The sequence below is a fragment of the Acartia tonsa genome, chromosome 14, assembly GCF_053477335.1.
Source record: "Acartia tonsa isolate MP-2025a chromosome 14, ASM5347733v1, whole genome shotgun sequence".
Taxonomy (NCBI): Eukaryota; Metazoa; Arthropoda; class Copepoda; order Calanoida; family Acartiidae; genus Acartia; species Acartia tonsa.
The window spans coordinates 31121986-31145245 of record NC_137273.1 but is presented as its reverse complement, the minus strand read 5'-3'; the positions used below and the strand labels follow the sequence as shown (position 1 = coordinate 31145245).

Sequence of the window (23260 nt, the reverse complement as noted above, 5' to 3'; positions counted from 1 at the left end):
CTGATGTAAAATGTATGATTGAATTTGGTCATAAATTACCAATAAATCACAAAATATGACATATTTATGGTATTTAAGTTCAGACAATTTTTTTTAAAAATCTATTAACAAACAACAAATTAAAATAAATTTTGCGGCGGTTTCCCTATGATTTCTCAATTTAGATTAGGTTAGGTTAAGTAAAGGTGAGAAATCCCAGCAGGAACAGTACTATAGCTTTAAGTACCAGCGTTAGGGAGGTGGGGGGGTTCGGTGGTCAAGAAAGTGTTTGAGGGAAAGAACCTATATAGTCAGACAAAGAGAGATGTTCCATAAATTACTTCTTCAAATATGTAAACATCTATCGGCTAAATACCAGATTAAAATTAATTTGTATTGTGAAGACACTGCTAAAGTCTTTAAGTCGAGTCATGATTCTTCTTAAAGAGAAACAGAGAAAGAAATGGTTAAAATGTCAGGGAGTAAGGGATAAGGCAATGAAAGAAAAAAAATTGTTTACAAATAAGGATTTATGTTTATGGTTAAGTTTCAGTTTACATCAGGGAGGGAGGGAACATTGGACTGTTTATTACACTATTCCTTAAAGTTTTCATAATCATTGGCTTAACAATTTTGAAGACTTATAATAAATTTTGATTGGTTGGTTCTTTAAGTTGAGTCTCCTAACATTTCAATTACTGATTGTAATTTACAGTTGGGATAATATTGTGTATCATCATTGGGGATGTACATTAATTTATCATCCATTGTCTTATCGCTTTAAATCCCTGACTTATAATCGATTTTTCCAAGCTATTGGCCCATCCCTTCATCCCGAGGACGTCAAGGTCAAAAAGAAAATTGGGAAATAGTAGTAGAGATGAGTGAAGGGGGGGGGGGGTAGATATTTATATTCAGGGAGGAGGGAATAGTGTACTGTAAATTATCATGGTACTCAAAGTTCTATCATATATACTTTGGGTGTTCTTATTAAAGCTAGATTGGTTAATTCTAACTATCAGCGTCAAAAATTTATCTTTATCTAAATAGGGGTAAATTTAGTTTAGCATCATTGGGGGATGAACAAAAAATTATCATCCATTGTCTTATCCCTGTAGCTCCCTGTTTACACTTGAGGTTAAAGTGGTTACGGGGTAAAATGAGAAAAGATACTTTTTTTCTTCTTGGGGGGGGGGGGGGGGTTGTTGATGAGGGGTATGGGAGGGGGGAGATTAATATAGTACCCCAAGGTCAAGCTTCCGGACAAGCCTTGCAGGGACAGGGACTGGTCAATGGAAAATATATCTGTCTTTTTAAAATAATTAAAAAGTAAAATTCGGAAGATTATTGTAGTCCCTCCACAGTTTATGACGTCATACGATAGAATAGCCAATGAGAGGCCGGTATACACTGTAATTGGTCAATGGTAAAATTTATGCTAGCCTCTCATTGGTTTATCTGTCGTATGACGTCATAATCTGTGGAGGGACTTTAATCATATTACAAATTAGGACTGTTTGGCTGTAAATTTTGAGTGTGATACTGCACTTGAAAAAAAAAGAATTATGTCAAAATCTTTTCTGTAGTCAAACGTCCGTCAAAGCCGTTATTTAATTGAAGGAAAAATTGTGTACTTAAGTGACTTTAGGGATAAGATAATAAACCCAATGATGCTATCAAAAATTATCCCTTCTGTAGATTAAGATTATTTGTTAAAATGTTTTAACTATGCTAGTTTGAAGTAACTAAGCAAGATTTAATAAAAGTAACCAAGGTTTTTAGGCCAACGAATAAAGGAGAGTACCAGTTTTGTTAGAGTCCAATGTCCCCTTCCTCCCTGAAAAGAAAACACTCTCACTGACTAAGAACGAATGTTATGGTTATCAACTCAAACATTTATTTACATTTGTACTTTAAACACAGTTGCCAAAAGATTTTTATAATAGATATTTTGTTTTTTGTCCCTATATGAGTTTTTTTTCTAGAAGCAATTTCGCTTGGGATAGTAAAGGCACCAACCCCCAAAAAAGGCATTCGATGGACATGCATATAAGAAACATTATTGTTAATAAGAACCATGTCGGTTCAGTGGTTACAGAGATCCTTAGCTACAAATAGACAAACAAACATCCTGTTACATATTGAACACTGTGCCACCTATGCGCAGACAGACGGACAAACAAATAAATCCTATCTATAAAATAGCTTCACTCTAATAATGAATGAAAGAATCTATGAAGATATTGAAAACAATAATTTAGCCTTTAGTGCAGGGAGGGAGGGGACTGACACAAGTCCCAAAAGTTTTATAATAACGCTTTCTCTTTCGCTGACTTTTATTGAATTTGATCAATTTGGTTCATTATCATAATTATCCAAATGCTTCAACCACTAATTGTAATCCACAGAAGGTGTAATTAAGTGTATCATCATTGGGGATGTAAATTAATTTATCGGCCATTGTCTTATCCCTTAAGATCCCTGCCTTTAATGTCTAAATCTATGATGAGCCTTCTAGCCTGAGGCTGAATATTGACCCAAAATTGATAGCCTTTATAAATATAATAGATTATTCCAGAGATAAGACAATGGCCGATAAATTGATATATATCCCCAAAGTAGGACACAAAATTACCCCTTCTGTACATTATAATTGGTGGTTGAAACGTTTGGACACTTAGCTTAATGAACCAACCCATCAAAATCCATGAAAGTCCCCAAAGTTGCAAAGGCAACGAATAAGAAGACGTCTTTGGGGACTAGTGTAATAAACAACCCAATGTCCCCTCCCTCCTCTTAATTAATATATACAGGTATATAGGAATGTGAAATTGGGGGTTAAAATTAATCTTTTACTTATTGTCTTAATTATTAAGGATATTATTATTATAAGACAATGGACTATAATTGAATCATCCCCCAAAAACATTGAAAGTGGAGGGTTGACTTCCCACCCTTTCTTTCCCTCAAGTGCCCCTAGAAACAACTACGTAGCCGCTTATTTTATGTAATTTGTTTAAGAAAGGGTTAAAAGCAAATAGTAAAAATACATAAATCAATTTAAAAAAAAAACAATTTAAAATCGATTAGCCATTAACAATTTAATGATTTTAATTTAGATTTTTCCTTTTTGATTAGATATAAACAGGGCTAAAGGGATGAGGTAATGGAAGATAATTAATGCCTATTTCACTTCATTAATGCCTTTTTGTATTTATTAGAGTGAGAGAAACATTAAAATGATCTATGATATCTAACAAACATCTTATAAAGGCAAATGAAATTTGAATCTTAAGCAGTCTACAGTAAAATGTTTATGGGATCGATTATCTCTACAAAAAAAAAATATGATTGTTAGCTGCCAAACGGCTGAACGCACATTTCATCCCCGGGCATCGTCGTTTGGCAGCATAAGAAGGCTTTTAAAAATCTGAAATAGTCAATATCCAATGATGCACAGGAAAATCTAGATTGAAGAAAACACGCATGAAATAAGTCTTTTTTCGCGCATTTATGTGCGCTTTGAGATTGAATAATTCCTATTCATGCTGTTTTGGTAGGCCTTCTTTTGTCAATTAAAGTTTGTAGATATTTGGAGATAATCGACCGCGAACTGCACTGGATCCAAAAAAATCCAATGTCCAATCCCTGTATCCTAAAATTTGTTAATTACATTAAATTGCTGGGTTGTTTTAACTGTACAAAAACAAATATAGCGAAGTTTTAGCCAAATTTCTTCTATTAAAACTAGCAAACAGTAAAATCTAATACAGTAAATAAAAAATGTTTTGGTTCAATAAGTAAATGTTAGGTTTTAATGATAATGAGTCAATCCTTAAGATAATAGAATATTATGTTTTTTTCATTAATTGAACAATAATTATATTGAGTAGGCCTTTCAGTGGCTGACCAACAGACTAACAGGCAACGTGAAGTCTATAGAGTAGCTTTGCTACCAAGAATGTCCAATCTTTTTATTTTTGGGAAATTGGGTATAAAAGTCTAAATTCGTAAAAAAAGGGTTTGAATAAATGCGCGAAGTAACAACTATTTTTTGGGGGTTTCAAATTTTAAACAACCCACAAATTTTCTGGAAAGGGGGGGATGTGTGAATAGTATATACTTTTTAATATTTTGGAAGTGTTGCTATCCTCCCCCCCCCCTTACACTAGATATCCTAGTTAGCTACTAAAAGTGTTGCTTGGATATTTGATATAGAATAAATGGATATATTGACAGGGGAAAATTTGTCGTCAATTTAGGTTGCTAATATGATTCTCATTTATTGGTCAGTTCGTTCCAGTTGGAGGAGAGTGGATATGGTAAAGGGGTTGGATTGGGGTATCGTTATTCTAGCCAGCTACAGGTATCAGTTTAACAGAGTGCATGAAAATCTGGTGCAACATCCAAGTAATTATATATCTAATGCCTGGATACCCAACTCTGCAGAATGTAATCAAAAGTTGATTATTGCTTTTTATGACCTTTTAATCCGCGTGTAATTATTCTCAGGAACATAGGGAGGGATGGATCACTGGAAAAAAAAATAATATACATGCAACTGGAAAAGGAATGGTTCTAAAGTGATAAAAAAAATTGTCGATATATTGATTACCTTCCCAATGATGATACACAAAATTATTTCTTAAGTAGATAAAGATTATTTGTTGGAAAGTTTGAACCAACCAATCAAAATTTTAAAAAAGTCACCAAAGTTTTTTAGCCACGAATATTAAAACATGGTGATAAAACTTTGGGTACCAGTGTAATTGACAGTCTAATGTCCCCTACCTCCTCGATCATTAAGAAACAGGACAAATAATCTTCAATTTACATATCCCTACACCCCCAAACTTCTCTACAATAGGGAAGATTTAAAAGACGTTTCTTTGAATGAAAAAAAATTACAAAAAAATAAAAAAAATATGGAAAAAGAGATAAATTACTAATTCTACATATACAGATTTAATTTATATAATATAATATATGGCTTCGAAACCGATTAATATCCGCTGTATTAGAACTGATTCTGAGCCATACTGAAAAATCATGTTTTGTAACGAGTAAAAAATAAAAACCATAATACTACAACCAGTTTTGTTAGACCATGCCTTAAAGCCCTCCGGGCTGACAATGCTTGAATTAATCTTTTTATGTTACTATCCACGGAAAGCTGTCTATAATGCGATGAGATATATAACTATTCTCATGTTATAATAAAGTCCTAACTGTATGTATGATGTTACATTTATGTGTTATATTTAATATCTTTATTATGACACTGCATGTAAATTACAAATTCGAACCCGCTTTTCAACCAAAAGGTATAACCAACAAGCAAAATAAATCTAAAATAATGTTTGGGGGGCAAATGGAGAGGTCGTCAATTTTACGATGTGTTGCCACCCAACGACAGCTGAAAAACACGTATAGGTTTCGTGATTTTTTTCCGAATTAATTTCGTTATTGGTATAAGCTGAATCAACATAAATATATAGTCAAATGTAGATATTATGTCAACCATTACAAGGATCTAAAGGGATAAGACAATGGCCGTTAAAGTTATGTACATCCCCAATGATGATTCACAAAATTACCCACTCTGTATCTTTATATTAGTGGTTGAAATGTTTGCATACTCAACTTAATTAATCAACCAATCAAGTCCCCAAAGTTGTCACACCAACGTATAATAAAACGTTATTTTAAAACTTTGGGGACTAGTGTAATAAACAGCCCATTGTCTTTTATCTTTTGCAACCATTACTACTTTTCTTTATTTCAATATCGTCGACATGAACTTTTAAGTTTCATTTTTGCATAATATCAGCTGTAATGTATAACCAACCATTAAACAATAAAAGCAGCGAAAGGGGAGGAGGGAAGGTTAATTAACCAAGGGGGGAGGGGGGATGGGAGGTTGACTTTTTATTGTTTTTCGTATTAGCTGCTATTAAATTGATTATTTTGGGCCATACATTCACTAATAGCCAAAGCTAAGTACTTTTAGGTGTTTATATACTGATGCTAATTATCTATAATAGCAAAAACATCTATTTAGTGTTACAAAATGTCCTAAAACTTTTCCTCCCCCCCTCCCTGTGGGGACATTTTCACATGGGATACTATATCTGCAATGCTCTTCTAACCTAACCTAAAATAATAATCAATACTACGTTTACAAAAAAAAGTTCATTCGTTTACTATATAGGCGTTAAAAATTAAAACCGCTAAAATTAAACTTTGAAGTAATAAAAAAAAATTTAATTATAATGTAAACTAGTTGCTTCCCCTATAGCCTCTAGGGGCTATGGTGGAATTATAATTTTTCATTTTAATATCCGCGGAAAGCTGTCTATAAAATGATGCGATGAATAACTATTCTAAATTTTTAATTAATATTTTATTTCTAGGTATGTTTTATTAAATTATTCCAAAGAGACTTTAACGACCAAAAACAAGGTATCGTAATTTTTATTTTGTGTTGGGAAATATTACCTTCAAGAGATTACATTACCATTACAGAGATCTTATGGTGTAAGACATTAACCGAAAATTTATGTATATCTCAAATTTGACAAACAAAAATAACTGTTTTCGTACTGGATGGGAATCTTCAAAAAAAATAAATGATGTCTAATAGTCTATCTCATAAAACTTCCGAGAAAATCAATTTACTAACGGACAGACAAAGTGAATAGAGTTTCTTCTCAAATAATTAATATCATCCTATTATATAAAGTAATAAGCTTTTTTGTCTGTAGCGAACGATCTCGCTAACCGCTGAACCGATTTGGTTCTACTTTACAGTGAATCATCGTAAAGGTACTGAAATGGCTATTTAGGCTATTTTAATTTTAAAAATAAGTCTGGGTATGGTTTTAGTCTATTTTACTGCCCTTCGTTTAAAGAGCCCCTAGTTGCAGGGGCGCATCCGCTAGTCTTTAATAAAACGAAAGCCAGAAAAGTAACTAAAATGGAATGTAAGAAATGTTAACATGATTTTGATTGAGAAAGTTTGATACCATTATAACATATGATGTGAATAATCAGGGAAGTAGAAATAGATTCAGTAATAGTTATTTATCACATCATATTATAGACACCTTTCCGCAGAAATTAAAATTTAAAAAAAGATTAAAACTAGATGTATTAGCCCTGAGGGGCCGAAGGCCCGGACTACCAAATCTGGTATTAATTTTTTTAAATATTCATGGAAATTTGTCTTTTATAAAATGCCATACTTGATTTTTCAGTATTGGTGAGAGCCGGTTCCAATCCAGCGGATATTAATCGGTTTCAAAGCCATACTGAAAAAAATATTATAATCGTCCATATAATTAATATCATTATAAGATTAGCGTTATAATATAGATTCTTAAATAATATCGGATTTATAACTATTTAATGTCTAAAAAGTAACAGGATGTGTGTCTGTGGGGTTTTATGTATTCAAAAGTCTATTCTTTACAGTGAAGCATCTTGTAAGTCCCTAAAAGGTTTTTGACTATTTTGTGTGTGTTCAAATTTTTACTTTAAAACTTTAAGTTGAATATTTTTTTGTATTAAAAATCCCCCAACCAATGATTTGATCCAATTGTTATAAATTTCTAAATATGAATGTTTATATTCATTTGATGCCAACAATTTTGACAGCTCACATTTTTACATATCTATTTGGCCAGGGATCTAAAGGGATAAGATAATGCATATTAATTAATGTACATCCTCAATGATATCCCACAGAATTAACCTTCTGTAGATTACAATTAGTGGTTGAAATATTTAGACAACCAACTCAACTGAAATCCAATAAAAGTCCCCAAAGTTGTTGAGCGAACGAATATGAACATGTTGCTATAACAATTTGGCTGTTACTAGAGTGAGACGCGACATTGGACTGTTGATTGATTGATTGATTAGCTATAGTTTCTTAGGGTTTGAACCTAAGTAGTCATGGAGAAGGCTGTAGACTATACTGGTGGCCAAAGTTTTAGAAGCATTCGTTGGCCTAAAAACTTTGGTTACTTTTATGAAATCTTAGTTGGTTGGAGTGTCCAAACTTTTAAACCAATGATTTGAATCTACAGAATGGGTGATTTTGTGTATGATAATCCGGGATGTACATCAATGTACCAGTCATTGTCTTATCCCTGTAGATCCTTGTACAATTTCACATATCTATTTCGCTTTAACTAGGGAGGGAGGTGACATTAGAGGGTAAATTATAAATAGATCTCGCCAACTGCTTGACTAAAATGACTCTCAATAACTGTGAGGCACCCAATAGGTCCTGAGAAGGTTCTTAACAATCGGTTGAGTGTATCCCCACCCCTCCGAGACAAAAAGTCCCTAGATAAATAGCAACAACCTCCTACAAAAATGTTAGACATTGTCAGATAACAAGGATGACCAACATCCATAAAAGCGAAGCTCTGAAACGGTAGGACAAACAAACATTTATACTTGTAGTGTTTCAGAACTGAAAAATCAGAACATAAATGTATAAATCAAATATAATCAAAATATTAATTAAATTTGTTGAAAAACTGCAGAAATACAGGATAGTGTTTAAGGACATACTTACGTTTTTAGGACTTGATTATAAAGATGCTTTGCTTATAACATTGTACAGTGTTGTCCTAGGAATCAGTATTCCAAAAATCAAAACAATCGTACATCACATACAAATTTGTTGTTAAAAAAGTTAAAAATCAATATGTTTAAAATGGACATACGGACATTCTGGTAACGATTCTAGAGTTGCTACGCTTTCTAAATCGTTCCTAACTACTACAGGAATCACCATGCAAAGTTTTAATCGATATGACAATTCTAACATGCCTAAATGCTTCGCTTTTAAAAATGAGATTATTATGTTATAGAAATAATTAAAGATGATATAGGTAGGTAGATAGCCATAATATAGATAGAAAAAAATGGCATACAGATAGATAGATAGAAACAAATGATAGATAGACATATAGAAAAACATATAATGATCGTGTTGAAAAACAAGTAGTTGCCTTATTTGGAAATATACTTAACACTTTGCTCTTTCTCTCTCTCTCTCTTTCTCTCTTCTATCTCTCTTTCTCTCTCTCTCTCTCTCTCTCTCTCTCTCTCTCTTTCTTTATAATTCTTAATCTTTATTTCCCCATATTTATATGTTCATTCAAATCTGCTATGATTTCATTTATCTACTTAGCAATTGACCATTAAGATCTCATAAAAGGCTGTACACCGATAGTTAAGCTTCAATTATAGAGTTTGATAAAAATATTGTTTTATAATACCGATTTATATTGGTTGTAGATAATTCAAAACATAATTTTAAAATCAAAATCAATTTAAAAATAAGTAGATTTGATAAGATTAAGTTTTTGTTGTATGGATAATCCTTTATAATATCTAACACTAGAGTTGGCTCAATATAACTATATCGCTATTAGCTAGTTTTCTATAAGTACAAATCTATTATCTATTTCTCAATAAATCTATTTTCCTCCCCCGCCATTACTATCTAAAAGAAAGAAGTAAATATTCATTAATTTAAATGATTTTAAAAAGATTTTTTCAATTATATTTTTTTTCACATTACCATCACCAAAGGGTTAATATGATTAAAATTTTAGTTTTAATATTTTAACACAAAGGAAGTGTCGCCACAATCGAATTCTTTTTAAATACAGTTTTCTTAGATTTACTCTATTATGAACGAATATTTTTTATTTATGAAATAAGGATTAAATACTTCAATGTAATTCAAATATCTACATGAAGTGAAAAACTTAGTTCATTCCATAAACAAATAGAATAAAGGTCCTATCGCTTTGGTCAATGAGAGTTTAATGTGGATTATTGGAGCACTATGAGTTTTAAACACTTAACCATTGGAAGACTCGAGCTCATTTATAGACGTTTATTTCCTATATAGATCTGTCATGGATCTTGATGCAATAAAGCAGGCCGTTTTGTAAATGTTAAAAATTGGAAGATTTCATTAAATAAAAGTAATCGCAAATATACTTAGTAAATGAAAAAGTTATTTTTTTAGCTAATTTAAAAAGACATCTTTTAACCAAGCTAATAGCATTTAACACCTTGACGACCAACAGTGGGTAACAATAATTTTTGTGCGTTTTGTCAAAACAAAGCTTATCAATTATATAGTAACTGAAAACAAAGGGCATGACCGTCCATCCGTCCTACCAACCGACTAGCAGCCAATAAATGATTTATAGCTTTGAGAAGAACTAACTTCAAATATATTTTGGAATTTTAGAGGTTGATGTTGATTTTCATATATTACATGTCATTTTTTACTTATCAAATTAACGTAAATTTATGAATATATCATTTATAGATAAATGAAAGACCCATTCAATTTTATTTAAAGCCTTATACGTTTACTTTTAAAAGTCTTTTAGGCAATAAAAAATGATTTTTAGAAGCCACTTCTATAAGCTGTAAATAGTCCAAAAAATAATTAAATAAAATAAAAAAAAATAGGTAGAATTAGTACGTTTTTCTTGATAGTATAGCTCATCCATAACATACACTAAGAGTTATTTTTTGAAATTTTTTAGCAAATTTAAAAAGACATCTTTTTAACCAAGCTAATAGCATTAAACACCTTGATGACCTACAAAGGGAGTTAATTTTTCTGTACACTTAGGCCCAATATAATCATCATCTAGATTTTAAACTTGACCTGGTGATTTCTGTAATAGTAAGGTACAACTTATTGGTATTATCATCCTTTTAAGTGAATACTTTGTTGTTAGATGACCAATAACTTAATCTTTACCTGATTTTTGTATACCACACTCCTTCTTCATTTTAGTTTTATTTATCCTTGCATATAAACTAGTAAGTTGTTTTGGTTACGCTTTATTTCGGTCCCAGGATGAAAATATCAAGACTTGAAAATCATCTTTTTGTGCAATTTAAAAAGACGATGTTCAAGTCTTGATATTTTAAAAACTATGTGGTAGAAAATTGAAATTCTTTTCAAATATATGCCATATAAATATAGTTAAACTCATTAACTAGCAAAAAATATGCGGTTCACTAAATTAAGTTCAAATGTATTTCGTGAAACTACCCCTTTAAGTTTATGAATGGCTTTAAGAAAGGGTTTCTAGATACTAGGATATTAAGATATTATTTCACTAAACACTGAATTGATTCACTAATTTGGCTCTTTCTAATGGTTTTAGCCTATTTTCTTGGAGGTCGAATTGTGTTGGTGCCGCTCTGAAAAAGAATACTCTAAAGGTCATGGGCGAAGCCACTAGTTTTAAGTTAGTAAAAAAATTGATGCACACAGAATTAATGCCAAGTATTAATCCTCACCTCAAGACCATATGAAAACAACACGGCATACCCCAGGGTGTAGTAATGGATATATAATATATAAGGATATTGTGACAACGTAATTTTTGTCGTCAATTTAGAAGGCTAATATAGTCATCAGCTGTTGCTCAATGCGTTCATGGTTTGGGGTTTGGGGTAAATTCATAACCTAGGGGGGGTGGAAGAATCGTTATATTAGCAAGCTGGAAGTATCATTTCATTAGAGTAGGCGACAATATAGTGCAATGTCCAACTGATAACATATCCATTGTTGGTTAATAGAATTAAATTTTGGATAGAATCAAAAAAGACATGTTTTTTTTTTAGTGGGATGTTAATTACTGTTTTTACAGCAAAACTAATCTTTAAATAATCTATCCGTCTGGCTACTTTTAATGATCTTTTTAAATTGAAATTATTTTTAGTAAATAATTTTCCAGTACGGCTAGAAAATTGATTGATATCCACTGCATTTGAACTGGTTCTAAACGATAATAAAATATCGTGTATTGTATCGTATTACAGACATTTGTTTGCGGATGATAAAATAAAAGTCATCATTGGGAATGTGCAATAATCTTGACTTATCCCTTTAGATCCCTTAGAATAATTAGTTTTAAAAGAATCTAAAAAGTTTAATTTTTCATTATTTATTCATACTATATTACATACATGATTTTTTGTATAATTTAAGATTTTGCTTCATATTATAATGTATTTTTTATATCTAAGATGCGATAAACATTTCAACGATCATATTCTTTTAACAGAACAAGAATGACAACATTCATATCAGCGAAGTTCTAAAATCAGACGACAGGAAAAACGAACTTTACCATTAACATTTAACAAAATTGCTTTAATACAGGATACTGTTTAAGGACATACTTACAATTTACAAACTTTTAGGATTTGATTTGAAAGATGCTTTACTTATAACATTGTGCCTTGTTGTCCTTTGAATCATTAATTTAAAAATCAGATGAATAGGATAATATTCATAATAAAACTTGTCAAAAAAGTTTTTAAAAATCAACATATTTTTAAGAGACCTACGGATTTCTGTTACCGATTATAGAGTTGCTACTACCTAACTGTTATAGGAATTATCGTGCGATTCTGACATGCCTAAATTAACGATAAGAGCTATCCGTTACGGATGTATGGACTGAACCTAATTATAGAAAATCTTCGACATTAAAAAGACATTTCAGATTACACAATCAAAATATTACGAATCAAAGAAGGGTTTGGATAATGCAATCAAAGAAAAACTCTTTTACCTTTTTTTAAGCAATGTGAAAGGAAATAGTAAAATTTTTTGACTTAATAATTATAATTTTGGCTGGTTCAATTTAATCATATTTTTCTTTTCTACGTTTTAAGCAAAATCGTAAAGATACATAGAATGAAAAAAATGTAAAAAATACTAGAATAAAAATAACTATTATACAGTCAATACAGTAATATTCTAGTAGATTCAGGTTTCCTGAGGCCAATCTAAAAAAAATAAAATCAACAAATAATGTAGCAAAGCACAATAAATTAATCATTGATTGACAAGCGGACAAAGTGATCTATAAAGCAGATATTCAGTGATTATAAAACAGAGGAAGAAAAATATGCATTTAAAATCTCTCAAACTGCTGAAACAATTACCTTAGATGGTTATCCCCCTTGTTTCTGGCAATATGTTCCACCAACCAAATAGCCTCTTCCATTGGACTATGTCTCCTATTTTAATAGATAGATATCGTGAACATTTTTTTTATATTAGAGAATTTTTTATTTTTGTTGAAAGGTTTCGTGATTTATTTTATGAGAATAGGTTGCGTGATATTTAATTAAACTTTAAAGATAAAATCAAACTGGGGTCTTTTTTCTATTTTTTTTCAAACAAAAGAGAATTCTAAGGCGACTTCTCTTCAAAGGTTGGAGTTAACCTTTACTAAAAAAGCTAAAAACCTTCCCTGGACTTCTAAAAAGCTCCACTGTAAAAAAAGACCATAGAGGTCTAAATATCTTTGAACATACGGAAAGGCCTCTTGTTACTTTGTATGAGGATTTATCTCAAATAAAGGAGAACCATATCGGTTAGCGAGATCTTAGACTTCAGACACACAGACAAACATCCTGTACTTTTATTTAAGGATTAAATGGAGCAAAATTTTGTTTTAATTTAATTTAGTAATATATTATTATTACTAGCGCGCATCTACGCCCCCTAGAAGCCTTTAGGGACACTTAAGGTAGGAGGTGGGAAAAGAAGACATCATCCCATTTTAAATTTGAGTTTCCAAAGAGTAAAAGAATATTTTTTAGGGGGGTAGGGGAGTGAAGACACCCTCCCAAAAATAGTTTAAAACCTTCCCAGGACCTATAGGAAGCTTCACTGTAAAGGAGAATAATATCGGTTGAGCGGTTAGCGAGATTCTTCAGGACAGACAAAAAAGTTTACTACTTTATATAATAGGAAAGGATATGGGAAAAAAATAATTAAACCTGTCTTTTATGAGGATAGAGAGCTTCTTAACATTCTCTTTGTAAATGGGATTGTCTCTTGCCTAAAAACAAGGATAACAATAGCCATAAGTAACATATGTAGTATTTACAAATTAAATATGAAATTTGAATTACCGATATACCGCCAAAGAAAAAAACATTTATAAAAGAATCATAACGATAAACAGACCTCTATCTTCAACAACAACTGAGAAAATGACATAGGCAGGGATGTTAAGGGATAAGACAATGGAAGATGTAAATTGATGTAAATATCCAGTAATAATAAACAAAAATTATTATTATTAATTATTGGTCGTACTTTTAAGACACTACATCCTTATGAAATAAGAGATTGGAGATAAATTGGTGTACATCCCTAATTATAAGCAACATAATTACCCCTTCTTATAATTTAAAATCCATTGTCACATTTCATAGGCAACTACTAAAGTCCCTAGTTACCTCTTCTATAGCTTGTAATATTGTCTGATGGTCAGCTGATTTATCCAGATATACAGCTATACCTTTGTCCAACATCCTTCTCATTATGTCAGATTGATCTTAACATAAACTTGTTGTAAGTAGCGCAGCTACTCTATAACTTTAGAACCTCCAATGAAATTAATATGCTACTTTTATCTTATTTCTCCTTTTTTTTGTAGCGAAGCTCTTCTATAATTTACTTTGTCTGTCTATCTGTCCGTCTGTCAGTCCGCAACATTATGGGGAAAATGTAATTTTTCAGCTGCTATTCGAGATACACGACTGAATTACCCATGAGCATCCAGTATGTATATACATTGTCAACTGGTCTGTCGGTCATGATACAAAATATAAATATTAAAAAATACAAAAAATTTTTCGCGATTTTTCTCCAATAAATCAGGCATTCCACCGCTTTATAAATGTCCTGAACTAATCAAAATATACTGCAATGTATGTATATATTCTTTATTTAATACCTATATTTGGAACCTCTCATATTATATAAAAAAAACTGATTTTACTGGATTTGCCATATAATGTAATAAATTTATACCTATAAAAACAGGTATCCCAACCATAGGTACAGCATTATAAATGGCCTCCAAGACTCCATGCATACCACAATGGGTTATAAACAGCACTGTCTTTTTATGACCTAAATTAATCAAACCATGAAAATTAGATGATTACAAGATATCATATAGTGAGTTGTTCTCCTCGGCATCTTAGGCTAACAAAATTAGTTTTGATCTTATAATTGTACATTTTAATAGTCGCGGAAAGCTGTTTATAATATGGTGCGATAAATTACTATTCTTGTATGGCTAAGAAATCCATTAACATACATACACCTGTATGAGAACTAGTCCTCAGCCATACTAAAAAACTATGTGTAGTATTGTATTATAGACAGAATATAAATAGTTTATAAGTTATTCTTTAAAAAAATACCTAAAACAGACTGCTGTGGTATCCAGGGAAGCAACAGAACATTTTCAGGAACTTTAATGTCATTCAACTAAAAATATGAAGAAAAAAGGATTTAATAAGCATGTTTTGAACATTAAACCTTTTTTTGATTAATAAAATACTTATAAAAACATAGATTACCTCTAGTTTATATTTAAAAAGAACCCTTTGTGGTAATTTCTCAAATGCTTTAAATAGATTTGTTATCATAGATCTCGGAACAGCCTAAAAAGTTTTTAATTAAGACTTTCAAAAGCTCTTTATAGTACCTATAAAAAGGGGATAAATATAAAAACGGAAGTATTCCGAATGACATCATATTAGCATAATGGACTATTCTAATAGGACTTTATTTGGGATACTTTGCCCAAATTTTTAAAAACATATTTCATTTGTTAGGCACTATAAAGAGCTTCAGACTTTAAAATCATCTCTTTTATTTTTAAGAAGAAAGGGTAATAGTTATTTATTTCTCGCATCGTATTATAAACAGCTTTTCGCGGATATAGAATGTACAATTATAGGATTAAAACCAGTTTTTTAGCCGACATAGTTTTTTTTCGTGTGGATGAGAACCGGTTCCTATCCACAGGATTCGAATGAATAGGAGAAAATAATTTACATTGTTTCTTGGAAGATTGGAGGTACGCTCCCCCAGGTACAAGATATAAATCTTCCTTGAGCTTATACTTCACTGGTGCTATTATATTGGTGCAGTAGTTTCTGTGCTACAGACAGACACACACACACACACACACACACACACACACACACACACACACATACATCTTACTATTTTATACAAGGATTTCATCGTTTACCTTAGAATCAAAGATAAATCCCATTGTAAAAAGAATAACTCCATGTTCAGCTTCATTCATAAATTTCTCTAAATCTTTTGGTAAAGGCGGCGGAGTTTTCTGAATATAAAGATTTTTTTCAGTATGGCTTTGAAAACAATAAATATCCGCAGGATTAGAGCTGTTAGCCATACTAAAAAAACCACGTAAAGTATTGAATAACAGACAATTTTCCCAGACAAATATTAAGATAAAAATCATGAAATGAATAACCCCCTTGGGGTGACATAACTGATTTTTATCTATAATTTTTTAAAAAAATTAATATTCGCGGAAATGTGTATACGATGCGATAAATAAAAAAAAGTAAAAAAAGACATATAAATGAAAAATAATTAAGACCTGAATTTGTAATCCACCGATGTTGATAAAATTTGGCGGTAGAGGTCTGGGATAGTCAATCACAAAATCTAAAAAAAATCATATTCAAACAACAAATGTTTCATTAATCAATCATTTTAAGTATTTTTTTTTTACTTTAGGTATGTTTTTTTTATCTACAGAAACCAACCATAGCAAAGCATGCTGAAATAATAATTAAAAGATGTAATGAACCTGAATTGTAGAGCATTCCATTCAATTTTCCAAGAAGGCTGGAAGCTTCTGGTAAGCTAGAGTTTATGCTCCTATTAATCAAATTTGTATATTTTCAACAAAGTTATTTAAGTTGTTTTAAAACAAGTACTAATAGTTATTTCTCGCATCGTATTATAAACAGCTTTCCGCGGATATAGAAAGTACAATTATAAGATTAAAACCTGTTTTTTTAGCCCCGGCATGCCAAAGGCACGGGCTAAAAGACGGGTTTTAATCTCATGATTGTAAATTTTAAATTCGTAGAAAGCTGGATATAATACGATGCTAGACATGTTTTTTTCGTATGGATGAGAACTGGTTCCTATCCACCGGATTCGAATGAATACGAGAAAAGAATTTTCTTATTTGTTGAAAAAAACATGTGCAGCTTTCAAAAAGTTGAAAAAGATAAAAAATGCCTTTAGTGGCAAAATTTGAAGGGATAGGTAAAATTTTTTATTTAAGTGGGCTATTTTTTCAGGGGGTGATTTCTCTTAGGAGAGTGGAGATATTTCCCCCCAAAATAGTTATAATTGATTCATCTACCTATAAGAAACTTGAATGTAAAAGATAACCATAACGGTACAGCGATTATCAAGATCTTAAGCTATAACCAGACAGACACACAGGCATCCTGTTACTTGATTCTACCTGAAAACTGGATCGACCATGAGAGTAAGATAAACCATCATAAATAATCTGTGTCCTCCCTTTACTTTACAGGCTTTCAATATCAGATATTCAGAGAGAAAGGGGACAATGGGCTGAGGTGGATTCTTAAAAAGAATTTGCCCCTCTAATCGCTTAGTGGGGCAAAACTGTTTTCGTGAAAAATCCACCAAAATCACATTAAAAATCTACAAAAATTAAACAAAATCATAGAAGGGTTATTAACATAAGATTTTATTTAATTTTTGTAGATTTTGTGATTTTGGAGGATTTTTCACGAAAATAATTTTGCCCCACTAAGCGATTAGTGGGGCAATTCTTTTTAAAGAATCCACCTCAGTTTAATACACTAGTCCCCAAAGTCTTATAATAACGTTTTCTTAATCGTCGGGTTAACAACATTGGTGACTTTGCTGAATTTTTATTGGTTGGTTCATTAAGTTGAGTGTTCCAACGTTTCAACTGCAGATTTTAGACTACAGAAGGGGTAATTTTGTGTATAAACATTAGGGATATACATATATTTATCAGCAGGGAGGAAGGGAGGGGACAATGGATCTAAAATTCATATTTCTGACAGTCTTGGACTTTGGGTACCAGAACACAGGCAACTTTTATTATTTTGCCAAATTTCAAAGACTTTGGGTACCAGAGCAAAGAATGCCACTAAAACAATTATTCCCAAATGAAAACAAACCCAATTATGGTATTATTTTGTAAGAAACTGCCAGTACTAAGGTCATACCTTTTATGATAAATTACAGACTATTCACAGGAAAATAAGACATGATAACCTAAAGTTAAATACTTTTCTTTCAGTGTTTTCTATTTCCTTTCCCTTACTCCCTGATTTATCAGCCATTGTCTTATCCTTTTATATCCTTGGATGATATTAGCTGCTAGCAGTTAATTATTTCACTTGTGTGTCAAAAATTGATGAGCAGAATATTAATTCAAGGTAAACTTAAAATTGTTGCAATACTGAAGTAAATACATGTGGATTCTGGTTAAGGACATACTTACATTTTTATGAATTGGTTATAAAGATGCTTCGCTTAAAATATTATACTTTGTTGTCCTAAAGAATCATTGTTAAAAACAATCAAATGAATTGTTAATTGTGCCGACGGATGGACGTACGGACGAAAGTATAACCTTAATTATAGAAAAGCTTCTCTTTAAAAAAAAACAAACAAATATTAAACTTTTTAAATAACAAAATTAAAAATTATTGTATTTAGAAAGCCTCTCCTAAAGTATTCACTAATCTGTCACTGAAAGTCATTTTATCACTGAATAAAATAAATAAATTTAATTAAGGAAGATTTATATTTTACTAACAGCTCCGCCCCTAGAGGCCACTTTGGGCCCCTAAGGAAAGGGGGTAGGGAGGGTCGATTATCATTATCATATTTCATTATTATTAAAAAAGAAAAGTATCTTTTTTCTAGGTGCGATTTCTTTTGGGTGGGTTGAGAAACCACCCCTCCCCCACCTAACTCTTTAAAACAGTTATAAACCTGACGTGGATTAAAAGAAAGATTCCCTGTAAAGGAGAACTATATTGGTCTAGTGTTTAGCGAGATCCTTTCAACGTTATAAAAGAAAGACAGATAGACATCCTGTTATTTTAATATGTACTAACTTACTTTATTTGAGTCATTTTTATGGATAAATACTATCTTTAACCGGTTTTAATCAAGCTGAAATTAATAATGGAAATAGTTATTACCTAACACCAGCCATAAAGGTGGGAACATATGATGTTGGGGCTGGGAGGGTGGTATATTCCTGTTGCCCACACGCAAAGGTGGACCAGAAGGCTATAGTTGGTATTCCTTAAAAGAATTTTTTAGAATTGCTTCAAAACCGATTAATATCCACTGGATTAGAACCAGTTCACAGGCCATACTAAAAATCCTGTATAGGATCGTTTAATAAGATTTTAATTTATATTAGTTATGGAAATTTAAGTATTTGTTCGTAGCAAAGCTATTTTATAATTCATTTTGTATGTCCGTCCGTCTGTCAGTCTGTAAATAACATGTACATGGGAACATATGAGGTAGGGGCTGGAAGAGTGGTATACTCCTGTTGCCCACATGCAAAGGTTGACCAAAAAGCTATAGTTGGAATTCCTTAATAGTCATTATTGTATCTTTATATAGGCAGTTTTCCACGGATAGAAAAATGAAATGACTAAAACCAGTTCCGTAAGCCCCAAGGGGTCGATGGCTCGGGATAACAAAACTGATATCATTGAGGATCAAATCCAACAGACAACCAACCCTTTGATTGTGTGACCTTAATCTGAGTAGTCCTAACTTTGCATGGATCAATCCATTCCCCCTACTCTAACCTTTTATGTAGCGCATCTGACATAGCAGCAGTAGAAATCATTTTTAACGTCTTTAGCTATGTCTCGGTGTCGGGCCGAGTTGTACCTAATACCTCCCCGACGACGAGCGGATGTGTTGACCCAGGTCGCGGATTTTTCTTGTTTTACCTAATATGTGAGCCAAAGCAAGGGACCCTTCATTGAACATCAAATCCAAAATCATAACATCATACTTTTCTTCTGATAAAACCCTAAAAATATAAAAGTAATTCTTTATGTCTGTTGAATTAATCTACAATCCTTACTTTCCCCCAATTTTCAGAATCAACAAAGGCAAAATTCAATGTCCAGTGCCCTAACCCTGATTCCCTAGATTATTTTCAAAAGCACTACTTTGAATTATTAGGGTCGGTCCCTACGTCCGTAGGGGTTAAATCTTGTAGACATGTTAAAATTGACTTATAGATTTCAAACTTTTTATGATGATTCCTAAAACAGTTAGGAACGATTCATAACTGATTTTTAGAATTATGATTCCTAGGACAACAAGGTACAATTATATTTATAAGCGAAACATCTCTAGAAACTAACCCTAAAAAAAGTATGTCCTTTTACTGTATCCTGTATTTATAAAATTTTTCAACAAGTTTTTGTGCAATTTTGTTTAGTAATACAAATTTTTTTAATACTTATTCTGACACTCTACAAGATCAATTGTTCGTTTGTCCTTCCTTTTGATTTTAAGGCTCCGCTTTTATATTTGTTTTATTCTTGTTAGTAAATTTAGAATGATTATTTAAATATAATCTTTTTTTGTTGAATACAAATTTCCTAAACTTGACAAATATTCAACCAAAAATATTCAAAAGGTTAAGCATGACCTTATAGAATCAGGGATACAGAGGGATAGAACAATGGAAAAAAATTTGATTTATAAGTATTTCACAGGGGTAGCTATTCTAACAATTAATCACGAAAACGAAAGTAAGGTGGAAGTATATTATGTTTTTTTCATATAATTGAAGAGGGGTGGGTAGGAAGGGGAGAAAAAGGGAAAGGGGATTGTGGGGAAATTTTCCTTTAGAATTGTTTGTCAGAATCACATTCCCTTTTCCTTGGTATTTCACTGATGACCAAATCAATTGATAGCCTGATATCTAGTTGCCGAATGTGTACGCAGTTTCCTGAGTGTTTCCTCATCCTAGCTCAATATTTACTACTAGCTAAAAAAGCTTCAAACTTCAAAAAAAAATCTAAATTCAAAAAATTCAAATTTATAATGTATAAATCGTTTATACATTCAAATTTTGATTTTTTAAGGGAAGTTTGAAGATTTGTAGCTAGTAGTAAATATTGAGCTAGGATGAGAAAACACCCAGGAAACTGCGTACACTTTCGGCAACTAGATATCAGGCTATCAATCAATTGGTACTTGCTTACATGTGGTAGACTGGAGCACCGAAACCCCCCCCCCCCCGCTTAGTTTCGACAAAAATCAAAAATAAGGGGGGGGGGGGTAGTTTTTTCACTGTACAACACGCCAGAAAGTTGAGTGAGGTAAATCAAGAAAATCCAGTATACCAGAGGGGAAACCTTATTACAGGGATATTCATGTTTTGGGGCATAATTTCCTTATTTATTGATTTGCGCAAAATTAAAACCTTTTACTGGCCCCCCTCCTCCTTATTTTCTGTTCAGGGATACATCAATTACTAAAATCAGTCAATAAATAAGGAAATTATGCCCCAAAACATGAATATCCCTGTAATAAGGTTTCACTCTGGTATACTGGATTTACTTGATTTACCTCACTCAACTTTCTGGCGTGTTGAACAGTGAAAAAACTACCCCCCCCCCCTTATTTTTGATTTTCTTCAAAATTAAGGGGGGGGATAGAAACTACCCCCCCCCCTTATTTTTTATTTTTGTCAAAACTAAGCGGGGGGTTAAAAAACTATCCCCCCCTTATTTTTGATTTTTGTCAAAACTAAGCGGGGGGGGGGGGGTTTCGGTGCTCCGGTCTTCACATGTAAGCAAGCACCAATCAATTTAGTAATCCATTTCCAAAAAGTTATACTACATTAAAGGCCATGGTAGCAAAAAATTAACAGGAAAATATATAAGACTATTACATAGCTATTTTGACTTTAGTTATACAAAATTTATCTATTTATATTTTTTATATGTAGATTTCATGTAGAAATGTCTATCTAATGATTATATTGGACTAGAAATTTTTTTTTTGTTTTAACAAACCCAAATTCTGTGTAACCCATTTATCCTCATAAAAAAACAAGAGAAAAAAATAATTTATTCTCCTGACACTTCCCGAATATCAAATATTCAATGTCAGACATCAAATTATCTACCTATTTTCTATCTTCTATCTATCTATCCAGTTAAAAATTGTATATTCGTAGATATACATTTAGAAATCTAAAAAATTTTCTTTTTTTATTTACCATCTATTAAATCATATATCTACCCATCTGTCTATCTTTCTATCCATCTATATATCTATCCATCTATCTATCTATATATATATCTATCTATTCATCTATCTATTTTTCTTTCTTTCTATCTATACATCTATCTATCTGTCCATCTATCTATCTATTCATCTATCTATCTATCCATCCATCTATCTATCCATCTATCTATCAATCTATCTATCTATCTATCTATCTATCTATCTATCTATCTATCTATCTATCCATCTATTTATCCATTTATTTTTCAATTAATCTTTTTATCTATTCAGTCATATGTCTATATATTTTGGTAAAAATAATCTTATTTAGTAAAATAATCTGGCACTCAATCTATTTGGCTAACAATAAATTATTATTTTAACCATCCATCTATCGGAGTGGATACAAACCGCGACAAACAAAACCGCGACAATGACAAAACCGCGACAGTGACAAAACCGCAACAGTGACAAAACCACGACAGTGACAAAACCGACATTACAAAAAAATCTTAATGCTAGAAGGTCATGGCCGCAGAGCTCGTCCCCCTGGCATGCCTAGCCGCGGGCGCTCGGCCCCCTTGCCTATAACCTAACCTAACCTAACCTAACCTATATGTTTGAATGTTTAATGTACATTAACTTATTTATAATTTAGAATTTCGTGGATTTTACAAAAAGTGGTTGGTAGATTTTTTTCTTCAAATTTTTAATATTTTTTTTTACAATATTTAGGTTAGGTTAGGTTATGGGCAAGGGGGCCAAGCGCCCGCGGCTAGGCAGGCCAGGGGACCGAGCGCTGCGGCCATGTATTTCTACAAAAAAAATCCTACATAGTTATATTTCTGTTATTGTCGCGGTTTTGTTATTGTCGCGGTTTTGTCACTGTCGCGGTTTTGTTATATCGCGGTTTTGTCCCTGTCGCGGTTTTGTTTATCGCGGTTTTGTATCCACTCCCATCTATCACCTTCGATTTACCTATTATTTTTATAAACATGAATATCTATCTATTACTTAATAACTAAATATAAAAGGTAACCTAATCAATAC

General features: G+C 31.9%; 2 protein-coding genes across 2 annotated transcripts in view; both read right to left on the bottom strand.

The window, feature by feature from the left end:
- Positions 1-12092: 12092 nt before the first annotated feature.
- On the bottom strand, positions 12093-17483 carry LOC145305955 (UDP-glucosyltransferase 2-like). Its single transcript, XM_080147861.1, has 11 exons — positions 17385-17483; positions 16713-16783; positions 16500-16567; positions 16119-16217; positions 15439-15522; positions 15280-15346; positions 14882-14983; positions 14305-14402; positions 13840-13901; positions 12997-13071; positions 12093-12837 (listed from the first exon to the last, which is right to left on the bottom strand). The coding sequence occupies exons 1-11, from the start codon at positions 17423-17425 to the stop codon at positions 12693-12695; spliced, it is 912 nt and encodes a 303-aa protein (XP_080003987.1). The 5' UTR covers positions 17426-17483; the 3' UTR covers positions 12093-12692.
- A 1156-nt stretch (positions 17484-18639) lies between these two features.
- Positions 18640-23260, bottom strand: part of LOC145305409 (UDP-glucuronosyltransferase 2A3-like) — a 148792-nt gene continuing 144171 nt past the window's right edge. The window contains exons 9-11 of the mRNA XM_080147027.1: positions 19909-19991; positions 19135-19240; positions 18640-18694 (exon numbers count right to left, since the gene is read on the bottom strand). Of these exons, the coding sequence (XP_080003153.1) occupies positions 18640-18694; positions 19135-19240; positions 19909-19991 (244 nt within the window). The remainder of the gene's footprint in view (positions 18695-19134; positions 19241-19908; positions 19992-23260) is intronic.